This window comes from Onychomys torridus, chromosome 14, assembly GCF_903995425.1.
Source record: "Onychomys torridus chromosome 14, mOncTor1.1, whole genome shotgun sequence".
Lineage (NCBI taxonomy): Eukaryota > Metazoa > Chordata > Mammalia > Rodentia > Cricetidae > Onychomys > Onychomys torridus.
Window position 1 is genome coordinate 28014884 of NC_050456.1, and position 15384 is coordinate 28030267.

At 41.9% G+C, this 15384-nt stretch overlaps 1 protein-coding gene across 9 annotated transcripts in view; it reads left to right on the forward strand.

The window, feature by feature from the left end:
- The window catches only part of Mia2 (MIA SH3 domain ER export factor 2), a 92881-nt gene that overhangs the window by 18709 nt on the left and 58788 nt on the right, over positions 1–15384 (forward strand). For 5 of the 9 annotated variants that reach the window (XM_036205903.1, XM_036205904.1, XM_036205899.1 and 2 more), the window contains exons 6-7: positions 6651–6821; positions 6924–7024. In XM_036205903.1, the coding sequence (XP_036061796.1) occupies positions 6651–6821; positions 6924–7024 (272 nt within the window). Of the gene's footprint in view, positions 1–6650; positions 6822–6923; positions 7025–10629; positions 10747–12301; positions 12485–15384 lie in introns of those variants that run through there. The other 4 variants (XM_036205905.1, XM_036205907.1, XM_036205906.1 and 1 more) reach the window with 3 other exon arrangements.

The window sequence follows — 15384 nt, forward strand, 5'->3', positions numbered from 1 at the left end:
GTGATGCACCCCTGTAACCCTGGCATGGTGGTGATGCACCCCTGTAACCCTGGCATGGTGGTGATGCACCCCTGTAGCCCTGGCAGTTAGGAGTTGGAGGCAAGAGGATCAGAAGTTTAAAGCCAACTTGAGCTATATAGTGAGTTCAAATAAATTTAAGGCTAGCCTAGGCTACACAAGACCTTCTCTTGAAACATCCCAAAAAGAAAGAAAAAACAAGCTCCTAACAAATCAGCAAGTACAAATTATAGCCAGTTTTAGAGAACTTTGGTGAAAATATTTAGAAGTTCTTTTAAGTTTCAGGAAGTAGATACCCCACATATAAACAAAGCAGGGTGCTCTAACACATGTATTGAAGTAAGCGAAAGCAGCTGCAGGTTATTTGGTGTGCATGTGTGACTGAAAATTGAACCCAGGACCTCACTAGGCAAGCACTTTACCGCTGAGTCATTTCTCCAACCATACTTTCACTTATCATTTTAATTTTTAATGTCATTTCATTATGTTTTTATTTGTTTGTTGAGACAGGGTCTAACTGTGTAGTCTTTGCTGTCCTGGAACTCACTCTGTAGACCAGGCTGGCCTCAATCTCACAGAGATCCACCTGCCTCTGCCTCCCCAGTGCTGGGGTTGAAGGCTTGCGCCACCGCTTTCCAGCCTTTTATGTTTTTTCAATAAATTCTGATGTTTTTCCTTTCAAAAAAATTAAAATGTAGGTTTTTCAGGAGATGCACACACCTATTTTTATTCTGAAGCTGAATTCAGGCAAGTTTTGGTTTGTTTAAAAAAATGTTTTGTAGGCCGGGTGGTGGTGGTGGTGGTGGTGGTGGTGCACGCCTTTGATCACATCTCTTGGGACGCAGAGGGAGGTGGATCTCTGTGAGTTTGAAGCTAGCCTGATCTACAGAGTGAGTTCCAGGACAGGCTGCAAAGCTACACAGAGAAACCCTGTCTCAAAAAACAAACAAACAAACAAAAGAAGAAGTTGAGGGAAGAGGATCCAGAATTCAAGGCTAACCTGGGTTACAGAGTGAGACCTTGTCTAAAAAAATTTGTAGGGGGGCGGTTTGGGGATTTAGTTTAGAGGTAGAGCACTTGCCTAGCAAGTACAAGGTCCTGGGTTCCGTCCTCAGCTAAAAAAAAAAAATTGTAAGATAAACCCAGAAAATTCAAGAATATTTTATATAAACTCATATCAGCACTATTTCATTGAGATATGAAATCAAATTATATTTCCCTAAAGTTATAAAAACTTCTAGCCTGGTGGTGGTAGTGTACACCTTTATTCCCAGCACTCAGGAGGCAGAGGCAGGTGGACCTCTGTGATTTGAGAAAAGACGGGTCTATAAAGTGAGTTCCAGGACAGCCAGAGCTACACAAAGAAACTATCATGAAAACCCAGAAAAAGAAAAATTATTAGTTGGATAACATGCTTTTAAATATTACTAAATGTGTATGACTACTTTTTGCCTGCATATATGTCTGTCCATCACATAAGAGAACATCGGATTCGTTGTGAGCTGCCCTGTGGACACTGGGAATTGAACCTGGGTCCTCTGGAAGAACATTCGGTGCTCTTAACTGCTGAGCCATCTTTCCATCCCCAGATAACATGCTTTCAAAAACATTTTTAATTTAGACTGACAATTTTATATCCATACATAATGTATCTTGATCAACTCCACTTCTGCTCCCTCCTTTTCCCTGGGCTCTCCAAAACACCCCTTTTTGCTAACATTTTTTTCTTTTCATTTGTTCGTTTATTTTGTGTGTATCGGTTTGGAGGAGGTAGTTGGGCTACAGAATACATCTTGAGGTCAGAAAACAGTTTGTGAAACTTTATCTTTTTCCTTCCACCATGTGGGTCCCAGGGATCAAAATCAGGCTCTCTGGCTTGGCAAGTGTCTTTTCCTAAGGAGCTCCCTTGCTGGCACCTATTTTTTGAGTTTTTGTTTGTTTTGTTTGTTTGTTTGTTTGTTTGGTAAACAGAGTTTCTCTGTGTAGCTCTGGATGTCCCAGAACTCACTCCGTAGACCAGGCTGGCCTTGAACTCAGAGATCCACCTCCCTCTCCCTCCCAAGTGCTGGCTGTTTTTTTTTTTTTTTTTTTTGAGTTTTGAGACAGGGGTTGGCTATGTAGCCCAGGCTGGCCTTGAACTTGTGATTCTCCTGCCTTAGTCTCATGAGTCTCTTGATTACAGGAGTGTACCACCATGCTTGGTTGATAAGATGTATTTTTATTTAAACAGATCTAATTAATTTCTGAGAGTAGGGGAAGGCAGTGATAAGTTTCATAATTTCTGAGATTGCTTTTAGTAGTTTGACATTCTAATCTTGCTGGAGCAGTGCATGAACCTTCTGAAGTCACCAAAGGAAGCAGTAATCTTGTGTGAGTTTTCCTTTGCCTGAAGTGGTCACAGCCAAAATGATCGAAAATACAGCTTAGTGTTGTTTTTAATTTCTCAGCACAGACTTGTCCTATATTTGGCTTGAAAGAGAAAAGCATTTGTGTGTACAAACTCATGGCAGCATATATTTCATAGTTGCTATTTTTATATTTTTATAATATCTGTATCTTCCACGTACAGAGCCAACAAAGAACTACAAAATGTCCTTGTTTTACCTCTGCTTATCTTTTTCTTGTTTGTTCCTCTGAGACAGGGACTCATATAGCTCAGGCTAGCTTTAAACTCACTAGCAGAGGATAACCTTCAGCTCTTCATCCTTCTGCCTTTACCTCCCAAGTTTTGGCATTATAAGTGTGCACCATAATGCCTGGCTGAGACTATTTTTTTCTACTTTATTTGTGTTACACAACACCTTCCAGTACATGAATCACTAACATAATGTACTCTAAATACAAGACATACTAAGAGCTGCATGTGTGATACAGATATAATAAATAGGATAAAAGGGTAGATTAATAAACCTACTTTTAAAAAACAACAACTTGTTTGAAATGTTTTACATTGGTATAGATTTTAGTTTATTGATACAAATTTAAAGTTAATTTTGTTATACTGTTTATATATTTCTACTCTTGTTTACGGTATTATGTTTATATAACTCATTTAGATTATAATAGATAATTAAAAATACAGATTAATAATCTATGATAGTTAAACTTATAACATGTTAGTTAAGTTTTCTAGGTATACATAGATATATTTCAGATAGATAGATAATCTCCAAACACTTCAAAGACCTACAAAATATAACTTTTAAAATGTTTTAAAAATTTAAACTTTCTAAACAATAAGACATGTCTACTCCTGACAACACAGATTTACTTAAAAAATAGACATTAAAAACACTCTATATAAAGTTTATCTTCACCTTGACAAAAATAGCCATTTAGACAAAAAACTGTTCTTGCCTGGACTGCTTAAAAAGATATGTTGTCTAAACATACAAAACCCATAAAAAGGTAACCACTAAACTTTGCTTGACAAAATGGTCCTTCAGGTTCCTGCTTCACAAAAAAACAAAAACATAAACAAAAAACCTGCCAAACATTCTACAACACACACACACACACACACACACACACACACACACACACAAAGACTAAAAAACTCTAGCCCTATGGGCTAAAAACAGATGCTCCAACTTTACAAAAAACATTAGATGACTTTCCAGGCTGCCAGTTGTCTCTGTCTACCCTACAAGACTCCCAAAAGTTGCTTACATCCTTCTCCCATTTCTCAAATAATTATGTATTCTTCTAAGGTCTTTGATCTAGTTAAAAACTAAAATTGGTTATAATTTTCCTTAATTATGATAAAAAATAAGTTAAATATAAAACCTTAAACTCACAAATATAAGATAGATAAGTATCTTCTTTAATTTTCCAAATAAACTAGTTATTATGAATAAACTAGATATTATAACTATAATTCTTACTTAATAATTGTTTTATTATCTATAATTTTACTATATAAAAGTTAAAACCTTTGGGAAGTGGAAGGCTGAGACAAAGAGACACTGCCAGCCACCGCCATGACAAAAGAGATATAAGATACCGGTAAGCCATGAGCCACGTGACAAAGTATAGATTAATAAAAATAAGTTAATTTAAAATATAAAAACTGCCAGGCGGTAGTGGCTCACGCCTGTAATCCCAGCACTCGGGGTTACAGAGGCAGGTGGATCTCTGTGAGTTTGAGGCCAGCCTGGTCTAGTCCAGGACAGGCTCTAAAGCTACAGAGAAACCCTGTCTCAAAAAACTAAAAGAAAAAAAAAAGAAAAACAAAAAGCCTACCATAGCCATACAGTTTGTAAACAAAATAAGTCTCTGTAAATTTACTTGGTTGGGTCTAAGCAACTGTAAAACTAACAGATAAAAAAGCTTTGTCCTGACTGTGGGCCAAAAAAACTCTAACTACAAAAAACAAAAAACAAAAAAACAACCTCTGAAAACATGTGTGGCTTTACGTATCTATAATCCAAGCATTTGGAACACTGAGACAAGAGCACATCGTGTGTGAAACCATGCTGGGCCGCAGAGTGAAACCCTGTTGCAATAAGTAAATAAAAAAATATATATATATATATATATGACATCATGTTAGTTAAAAAGGATTCCTCTAGAGTATATCTATATTCCTCTAAAATTTTCAGTTCATATAAAGGATGGGTTTGATTATGGGATTTTTAAAAGCCTTTTAAAAAGTAATTGTTTTTCTTAATATGCTCCCTCGACTATGTAGTATGGCATGGTATATATAATGGAATGGAACGGACATGGGATTAAAGGGACAACCAGGGATGGAGTTTGAACTTAATGAATCCCCAAAAGGACAACAATGTGTGACATCTGATCAGTACCTCATCATTTCCAAACTTCTTCCTAATAGCCTAGGGGTGCTGGCCTTTTTCTGCATAAACATTTGATTCCCAGGACTCACAAGGTACACTGAGTCCTGCAAAAGGCCTCTGATTTCCACACACATGCCGTATCGGAACACACATGCTCAAGTGATAGTTTTTATATTTAATAGTGCATATTATTACATACACATGATCTAGTGGGCTCAGCTTTGGAATTTGGAAATCCATTACTGTAAGTTCTAGCATGGATTTTGTTGTAACTATTTTGCTCTATTTATTAAGTAGGATTAGCTACCAATATTAAGCATCCTGTAGATGCTATAAATAATTTTTGTCATTCTGACTTCCTGATTATCTAACAGATAAAGTAAGCATTTGTCATTGAATGACGTCTACATTTTATATCTTTTTGGATACATGTTTCTAACAGGAATGAAATATTTTTATTTTTATTTTTATTTTTTTGAAACAGGGTTTCTAAGCCAGACGGTGGTGGCACATGCCTGTAATGCCTATAATCCCAGCACTTGGGAGTCAGAGGCAGGTGGATCTCTGTGAGTTCGAGGCCAGCCTGATCTACAAGCAAGCTCCAGGACAGCCTCCAAAGCTACAGAGAAACCCTGTGTAGTCCTGACTGGCCTAGAACTTGCTCTGTAAACCAGAGTGGTTTCAAACTCAGAGATTCATCTGCCTCTGCCTCCAGCGATCAAAGGCATGTACCACCATGCCAGGCAGAAATCTTCTTTTCTTAAAAATTAACTTTATTTATTTATGTGAGTGTTTTGCTTGTGGGTGTGTTTGTGCACCACTGGAAGCCAGCATTGGATCCCTGGACTTGGAGTTACACATGGTTGCAAGCTACTATGTGGGTGCTGGGAATTGAACCTGGGTCCTCTGCAAATGTAGCAAGTGTTCTTTTTTTTTTTTTTTTTTTTTTTTGGTTTTTTCGAGACAGGGTTTCTCTGTGTAGCTTTGCACCTTTCCTGGAACTCACTCTGTAGCCCAGGCTGGCCTCGAACTCACAGAGATCTGCCTGGCTATGCCTTCCGAGTGCTGGGATTAAAGGCGTGCGCCACCACTGCCTGGCTGGCTCTCTTTTTTAAAATAAACTTGCTCACTTGTACTTTATGTTCATTGGTGTTTTGCCTGCATGTATATGTGTGTGAGAGTGTCAGATCCCCTGGAACAGTAAAGGTGGGTGCTGGGAATTGAACCCAGGTCCTTTAGTAGGACAGCAAGGGCTCTTCACCTCTGAGCCATCTCTCAAGCCCTAAATTGGTTCTCTTCTTTCATCATGTGTGTCCTAGGGATTGAACTCAGGTTGTCATGCTTTGCAGCAAGCACCTTTACCCACTGAGCTTTCTTGGGCAGTCCAAGGAATGAAATCTTTTTTTGGGGGTGGGGGTTGTTTTTCTCTGTGTAGTCATGCCTGTCCTGGAGCTCTCTCTGTAAACCAGGCTAGCTTCGAACTCACAGAGCTCCACCTATCTTTGTCTCTCGAGTGCTGGAATAAATTATTAGCTTAATCATGGGCTTATACAGCAGAAGAAAGTTGCTGACGTTTATTTCCTGGTTTTCTTTTTTTTAAAGCCTGGATCTTAAGTAGGACAGCAAGGGCTCTTAACCTCTAAAGCCAAAGGTTTGTGGTCCTTTGTCACACTTTAAGACCTTGCACAGGCCACAGCTAATGTTTTGTGTGTTTTCTCAAATGAAGTGTCCTACTGGCCATATTGTTTCAAACAGTAACTTTCCAGAAAATGAAAGGAAGCCAAACACGAAGTAAGTATTTTAGCAAAAACATTTCTCTTCATGTGTTTGCAGATACGGCTTCTGAAATAGAGTTACCTGTGAGAGTCCGTGAAGGAATACATTCGCTGAAAGGGAATGAGGAAGATTCAGAGTCATGGGTGGACTCTGAAGGACCTGCTGTGGCAGAAACCGACAGGTCTGTGGGAGGTTCCCTGCTTGGTAGTCAGCTGGTCTCTCAAAAAGGTAAGAAATGGTTATCTGTTCCAATCCATCAGCTGAAGAAGAAATTAGACCCAGAAATTATATATCAAGTGGTGATATGTTTTTTTTTTTCTAAAACAACAGAGCATGATGCAGGGTTTCAGATTCTGAAGTATTTCTTTCAAATCGATGTCTATGGCTTCATGAATTCCGCTTTTTCACCATCTGAAATTTTTATAGAAAGGGTGAGTCAAATTTAAAATTTTCATTTATATTTCTTTAGTTTTCTCTCTCTCTCTCTCTCTCTCTCTCTCTCTCTCTGTGTGTGTGTGTGTGTGTGTGTGTGTGTGTGTGTGTGTGCATATACACATGTGGAGGTCAGAGGACAATTTGGGGGAGTCTGTTTTCTCTTTCCACTATGTGGATCTTAGGGATCAAGCCCATTAGTCTTGGCAGCAAGCACCTTTACCAGATGAGCCATCTCTGGTAAAATCCATGCCCCATGGATTTTTAAATCTTTTGCAATATTTTTTTTACCCAATATAGGAATGACTTATAGGCTTGAGTGACTCTTCCCTCTACATGCCTCACAGTGCTTCCCTTTCCATGAAATCTTACGTGTGAGTTCTCCTTAGATAAAGGTTCTGTTAATAAATGTTGTTAGGAGTATTTTTTTTCCTGAGTCAAGGTTTCTCTGTGTATCCCTGGCTGTCTTGTAACACAATCTACGGACCAGGCTGCCTCTGAACTCAGAGATCTGCCTGCCTCTGCCTCGTGAGTGCTGGGATTAAAGGCACACGTCACCACCACCCAAGAGGAATTTTTTTAAAAAAAGATTGTGAATAATGACTTTCTGCCTTTTTTTTTTTTTTGGTAAAATTATACTTAATGAGGCAATTAGAAATAGTATGAGTTAAAGAGTCTTGAGCAAATTGTTAGGAACAAATGACAGTTACGATCTTGAAGAGGTATAATAGGAATATAAAACCAATCAGTACTGTAATACTTAACTACTGTAGCAAAAATTCCAAATTCTGTTCACATTCTCACTTGTTGCTAACCTGATTATCAGCAAGATGTGGTATCATACATCTGCAATAGCGCAGCATTTGAGAAGCAGAGGCAAGAGGATTGTGAGCTGGAGTTCAGCTTGGGCTACAAAGTGAAACTCCATCTCAAAAAGGGAATGGGGCCCTGGAGGGACAGCTCTCTGGTTAAGAGCACTTGCTGCTCTTGCAGAGGACCAGAGTTCAGTTCCTGGCACCCACATGTCAAGTTACAACCATCTCTAACTCCAGTTGCAGAGGACCCCACACTGTCTTCTGGATACCAGGGCACTAGGCACACACATGTTACACATACATACATGCAGGCAAAATTCTCATACACATAAAATAGAGATAAATACATCTTAAAAAAAAACTTATTACTAAATGAGATATAGCCTTGCAACAGGACCTCTCTTTAGTACTTAGCACAAAAGAAATCTTTTGCATCTGGGTGGTGGTGGCACACGCCTTTAATCCCAGCACTTGGCAGGCAGAGGTGGGTGGATCTCTGAGTTCAAGGCCAGCCTGGCTTACAGAGTGAGTTCCAGGACAGCCAGGTGTTGGGTTTTTTTTTTTGGGGGGGGGACCTGCCACCCAACTCCCAAATAAATTCATATTTAGAGGCTTATTTTTAATTATGAATTCCCAGCCTTAGCTTGGCTTAGTTTCTTGCCAGCTTTCCTTAACTTATTCTGACTACCTTTTGACTCTGGGCTTTTCCCATTCTCTTACTTCTGTAAATTTTACTCTTTCTCCATGGTTTGCTGTGTAGCTAGGTGGCTGGACGCTGGAGTCCTCCTCCTCCTCTGGCTCCTAGATCTCAGATCTCAGGTCCCTCCTCCCAGTGCTCTCTGCCTGCCAGCTCTGCCCATCCTTTCTCCTGCCTTGCTATTGGCATTCAGTTCTTTATTAGACCATCAGGTGTTTACACAGGCACAGTAACACATCTTCAGAGTTAAACACATGCAACATAAGCAAAAGTAACACACCTTAAAATAATATTCTACTGCAGCCAGGGCTACATAGAGAATACCAAAAAAAAAAGATTATCCTTCACTAAAATTTATACCAGAGAAATTAAGAAGTTGAAAAAATAATTTAACAGTCAGAACATGATATATGAGTCTCTATAAAATATTTATTTAATGAAACCCACTAAGTATGCTTACTTTTGTGGGCTTAGTAAATATAGTCAAATAGATTTTCCTTAACTGTCTTGGTTGAAATTCCTTAGACATGAAAATATTGAATTTAAGTTTATTTTAATTATCTTGTGGTCTTGGAAAGTTATATCTTTGCAGAAGGCATCTTAGTATTAAACCTTCAGTATTAGAGGCTGAGACTAGTGACATGCTCCTGGTGAGGTAGACTTGTACATTGTTTTTTTTTTTTTTTTTAATGTCATTGTTGGTGTGTGGAGGTGGTGGCACACGCCTTTAAACCCAGCACTCTATAGGCAGAGGCAGGCGGATCTCTGTGAGTCTGAGGTCAGCCTGGTCTACAAAGCGAGTTCCAGGGTAGCCAAAGCTGTTATACAGAGAAACCCTGTCTCCAAAAAACCAAACAAAACAAAATCACTGTGGGCTGGTGATGCAGCTCCGTAAAGAAGAGAACTTACTGAAAACTGTCATAAAAAACAAACAAAAAACCAGAGCTCACACACACACACACACACACACACACACACACACACACACACACACTCACACAAGTCAATTGTCAACATTTAAAATGTAAGTTCATTTAACAATTCCAGATTCTCTCCAACAGCTAAAAGATTGCAGTAGAAAAGTCTCTAGTCTGGCAGCCAGAGGCTCAGGCTGCTACTGCTGACGAATGTAGACTTGTAACTGTACAACTGCTTGCGTGTATTTCAACTGCTTGCCTTTCTGGGCCCTGCAGCCCACAGGCATTGGATTAAATGTTCTGTAGAGTGTCTAACAGACCTGGAGCCTAGCAATCTGGCACAGCTTTGAGGCATCCATAACACTGATCTGAAAAGCTCCTGCAAACAAAAAACGAGCAAATTTCCAGTTAATTTCTAATGAAATTTTTCTTGCCTAGTTGAGGCGACTGTTTCAATTAATCAGTATTTCAGGTAGATTATGTGTAGACATACCTAAAACGTTCTAACATTCATCTGCTCCCTTGAATACTTCATTTACAGGTGTCCTAAACCAGGAAATGCCCAGGTTCAATATATTCCGAGAACAACTCTTACATCACAGATACAGAGAACAGCAATGTGGCACACTAGTGCCGATTTCCTTTCAAAAGGAATACTTCTCTGTGTGTCACTAGTGCTGAACTAAGTGGGAGTAGCTCGTCCTTACAGCTTTGACATAGGCCTTCCTGAGGGTCTAGGCTGTGGACTAGGTCTTCCAGCTAGCGATGTCTAGGGTCAGTGGATGCTTTCTCATAGCTGTTAAGAGCACTAATAACATTTGCTGTCCATTTCCTTGAAAGCAGGTCCTTTGTAAGATAATAAAATCTCATGTCCACTATGGCAAACCTTCTTTGAATATCTGTCATCTGGTAGAAATTTTGTACTCTATGTGAATAGGCTACAGGGTAAAATATTTAGTGTTTCAGTTTCCAGTTGTGGATTTTAACGTGTGATATGTATAATATTTAAGAAAATATCTATATACAGGCGTAAATATGTGTGCACACATATACTTCTTAAGTGATGAGGTCCATGAAAGTGGATTATGGGTTGCTAGTCACAGCTCCACCTATAGCACCCCTTTATCTCAGTGTCAAAACAGGATCACACTCTGTGTGGAAACAGGAGTCCAGGTATTAAAATCTGGACTCTTTCTCAAGGATGTGAAGTGTTCAGGATAGCTTTACTTATGTGTTAGGGTATTTTAACATGAACTTCCTAAGACATGGAACAGGAAGGTCTGGGTGAAGAGGTAAGTGTCTCTGTGACGGTAATGCTTTCAGAAAGTTAGATGAAGAATTTCGCACTGACTGTTAAGTTTACTATTTTTGCTATGGAGAAATCTTTGCTATAGGTATGCTCAGGTTTTTCTGCTTTCTAAAATTTCACTTGTCTCAATTTTGCTTTTAGCATGTGGGGTGGTAACTACTGCAGATTGGAAGGGGGCACAGAAGAACACAGGGAAGATCGGTAGAGCAAAGCAAGTTTTTTTATTTACAAATCCTAAAATCCCAATAAGATTCTAGAGCCCATTAAAGGTGGGCTCAGACTCACTCAAGAATTTTCATTTGAGTAATGCAGTGTTTAAATCAAAGCTTAAGCATCTTTGAAAAATTTCAAGCACAGTTCTGAAGTTAGTATTCACCTAAGTTAGTTTCAACGCAATCCAACACGTATGAAACTGGAGTATTGAGCAACTTCGGCTGTCTCCGATAGCAGCAGTTTCTGAAACTCCCTAGGGTGATGTGGCAAAGAACAATTCGAGTTTCGACAAAGCAGGCCTCAGTTTGGTCTTAAGTCACTGGCTGTAAAGTAACCGTGGGTGTTTCTGATTTTGAGTGTGAGTGCTCCAAGATTTTATTACAGGGATTTACAAAGGGTTTATGATTTTGTTTATTAAGTTCTCTAGGGAGGCTGCTCCTTTTCGAATTGCTCCACTGAAGAAGCGTTCGTTTGGATAAGACGAGGGTGTTGGGAAAGAAGACACACATTAGAGACAGGTTACCTTTTGAATCGTATGTTTAAAATCATCTCTCCCAGTCCTTCACGCAACGGCTCTAAAAATAGAGCCCTAAATTTAGAGGGCAAGCTGCTACATTTAGTTCTTGCCTCAGTGGGCGCCTCGTGCTGGGCAGACGTCCACACGGGCTTGATTTAGGTAACCTGGGCGCGAATGGAGTTTAAAGCTGGGGTGCGTGGCTAGCGGCCACCTGGTGAACTCAGGCGAGTGATCCCCGAAGGCTGGGCGGAGGAGGACCGGAGCCTGCGTGCCCAGATGGGGTTAAACTGACCAGCGCGCACCGTTGACCCGACCGCCTTCGTGTCCAGAGTGCGAAGTTGTGACGCGGCGGGCAGGCAGGGCGCGCGGGTGGATTATGGCCCAGGCCGACCTCTCGGTGCTCGAGGGGGGTCGCCGGGGATACTGACGGCAGTGCGCCGTTCCGACTGGGGAGAGGGCACGGACGCGCCGAGCTCTCGTCCTTCTGTCTTTCTTCCTTGTTCAGTTTTAAATACTTAGCTTGGTTTAGGCTCTTTTTTTTTTTTTTAATATATATGTTTTTAATTTAAATTAGTTTTTCCTTTTCTATACCAACCCCTGTCCCCTCTCCCTCTCCTCCCCCTACTCCTCACAGCGCCTCCCTGGGCATTACCCCCGCAGCCTCGCGGCTCCGGCTCTCGGTGCTCCCGCTCCCCGTGCTCCGGGGATGAAGGCCCGGGAGAGGCTCGTGGGCCCTTTAAGCGCAGTAGAGGGGGCGTCTCCGCCTCGCCGGCGAGACCAAGGCCGGGGGTACTAGGCGGGCTCCCCCCGCAGGCCCGCAGTGGTGCGCGCCGCCTGCCGGCGCCTTCGCCTTCCCTGCGCTCCCCCGACTGCGCCGGCCCTGCTGCTGGCCGGCGGGCCGGCTGCGAGGCCTCCGCCCGTGGGCGCGGCGATGGCGGGGCCCGGGGCCGCCGCGACTTGCGTGCGGTGGGTTCTGGAGCAGCTGCGCGGGGTGAGTCCTGGGCTCGGGAGCCGCGGGCCCGGTGGGGCCGAGTGGCTGCGGCGGCGGGGAGACCGGGGCTGGGTCGGCCTGTGCTCGACCGCTGCGAGCCGTGGGGCGGAGGGGTGAGGGGGGGGTGGAGAAAAGGGGCCCCGGGGACCCGGAAGGCAACGTGGAAGTCCCGGAGGGGCCCGGATCGTTCCCGACTCCCGAGTCAGATTTGCCTGAACGTTTATTTATTTTGAACGGGGGTCAGTTACACGTGGTTCTTCTGACTGCCGGAAACTGGAGTTTCTTGCTGATGAAACTTCTTGGCTGAAGAGGACGCCTAAGCTGGGGCCAGAGCTGAGATTCTAATTCTGCATTATTTTTCCCCAATAAAGAGCGCCTTTTTGAGATGCTTTAAACAATACAAAAGGCATTCTTGTAAACTCTAGAGATAGTGAAGGATCAGGATCCAAAGTGTGTGTGTGTGTGTGTGTGTGTGTGTGTATGTATGTGTGTGTGTACACAAACATATAATCAGGTGGCAGAGGTTTTGCTCTTTAAGTGTTTGTAGATGGTTTTGTTGTTGCTGTTGACATACTTAGGGACACACACACACACACACACACACACAGTTTTTGGAAACTGCATTGCGTTTTTAAAAAGACCATTTAAATGTAGTGGCTGTTTGACGAACCAGTTCTGATTATCTTCTTGTTCTGGGAATTTAAAGCAGTGTTGCCATGTTCGTGGCTCATTCATCCAACCATAGTGTAGTGAGTGCACCCGCTCGTGAGTGAGAAAGCCCTATGGAGGTTCTCAGTGAACTTAAGAGTTTTGGTTGACTTTGAAGGGAGAGGACCCACAAACTTAATTCACAGTAGAAGCCAATTGCTTATTGGAGCACACATGTAGAACAAAGGGAGGGAGGGGTTGTCTTTTCTTGGGTTGTTGGGGAAGTCTTTAGAGGCCGAGCCAATGGTTTAAACGGATGAGATGTGAAAACACGGCGTGGACAGGGGCTTTGCTGCTCAAAATGAGCCAAGGGTGTGTGTGATGTGAAATAATGCCCACTGTAGACAAGTGGGTCCCAAGGACTGCTGCAGGGTGCAGAGGAGCCACTGAGGGCATTTCAGTGGTTAGACTTTTAGGAAGAAAATATAGGTTTTCCTGATAGTGTGTAGTTCAGGCGTCAGGGGACAAAGAGCAGGCTGGAGAAATGACAGTGGTAAGGATACAGAAGTTGGTCCTAAATGGGGCAAATAGGAAGTTAGAGCTAAAATGGGTATGACTTTCCCGATTAGCTGTGGAGAGGGGTGGGATGTGGGAAGAATCTAGAACAATCCTAAATTTCTGACTGTGTCAGCTAAGTTACTGAGATGAGGTTTATAGGAAGAGAAGCAAATTGTAGATGAGAGGTAACTTCAAAACACACACGCCCCCTTAAAATCAGGCATTCGGGCCCCCGGGAGATGTCTCAGTGGGTAAAGTGCTTGCATGATCTGGAGTTGGAGCCCTCACATGCAATGTAAATGCAAATGCGTACATGCAAGGCTTTTGGTGCCCTTCAGCTCACTCACTGGTCACCAGCTTAGCGAAGAATGAGTGAGCTCTAGATTCAGCGAGAGACATTGTCTCAGAAAAACTCAGGTGGAGAAGGAAGACATCTTCAGGGCTACTTCTGGCTTTTCTGCGCATGCTCATGCAGCAGATGCAACACACGCACACACCTAACAGTTAGCAACACTTGGTTTTGGTAAGGTTGATAATGAGGGACATGGAGAGATTTTGCAGACTTTTCAGAGTTTTTTGTGGTTCAGTGGGCTATGTGGGTGTGTTTGTTGCTGGTCTTAGGGGAACAGTCCTTTTCACCTTCGACATGTTGTTAGCTGTGTGTTTTATTATATTGGTGCTGTTTGTCAGATTGAGAAATGTAATCCTAGTTTGCTGAGTCTTTTGATTATTAGAGGGTGTTTGGTGTTGTTAAATATTTTCTTAGTATCTTCTGATATGTTTTTTTTTTTTTTTAACTTCTTTTACTATGGTATATGGTATTGATTTTTTTAACTTAAAAATTACATTCATTCGTGTGTGTGTGTGTGTGTGTGTGTGTGTGTGTGTGTGTGTGTTTGTGGGGGGGGACATCCAAGGACCCAGGAGTCTGTTTTTTCCTTCTACCATGTGGGTTCTGGGGTTCACACTCAGTCTTCAGGCTTCGTGGCAAAGTTCTTACCTGCTGAGCCATCTTCCTGGCCCAATAACTTTTTTAAAACGGCCTTTACAACTATAAATTTTCCTTTTATGCACTGAATTAGCTGCATTCTATAAGTTTTATTGTGTTGCATTTTTTCAATTTATCTGAAAGTATTTTATTTGAAAACAACTGTATTTTACGTGCATGGGTATTTTGATCCTGCATGTGTCTGTGCACCATGTGTTTGCAGTGCTTGAAGATGCCACAAGAGGGTGTCAGATTCCCTGGGACTGGAGTTATGGACAATGTGGGTGCTGGGGATTGAACTGGGGTCCTCTGGAAGAACAATCAGAACTCCTAAATGCTGATGTATCTCACCAGCCCCTGGAAGTATTTTCTAATTTCCCGAGTTGGACTGGAGGCATAGTTCTGTGGGTAATACAGGCCAGGTGACCTGAGCTCAGATCCCCAGAAGCCACATTCCAGTTGGACGGAGCATAGGGATCTGTGATCCTAGTTGATCCTCCTGTTAGTTGGAGGCAGAAGGCTCCAGACGCTTATGGGCCAGCTAGCCTGGTAAATGTGACCATGAATAATAGGAGACCCAGTTTAAAAAAAAAAAAAAGAAGGTACGAACTGAAAACCTGAAGTTGTCCTCTGACTTCATGTGTACTCATGGCACTAATGTGCCTAGACTCCCAATAATATGGTTATTTTAGTAGTTTATTATTAA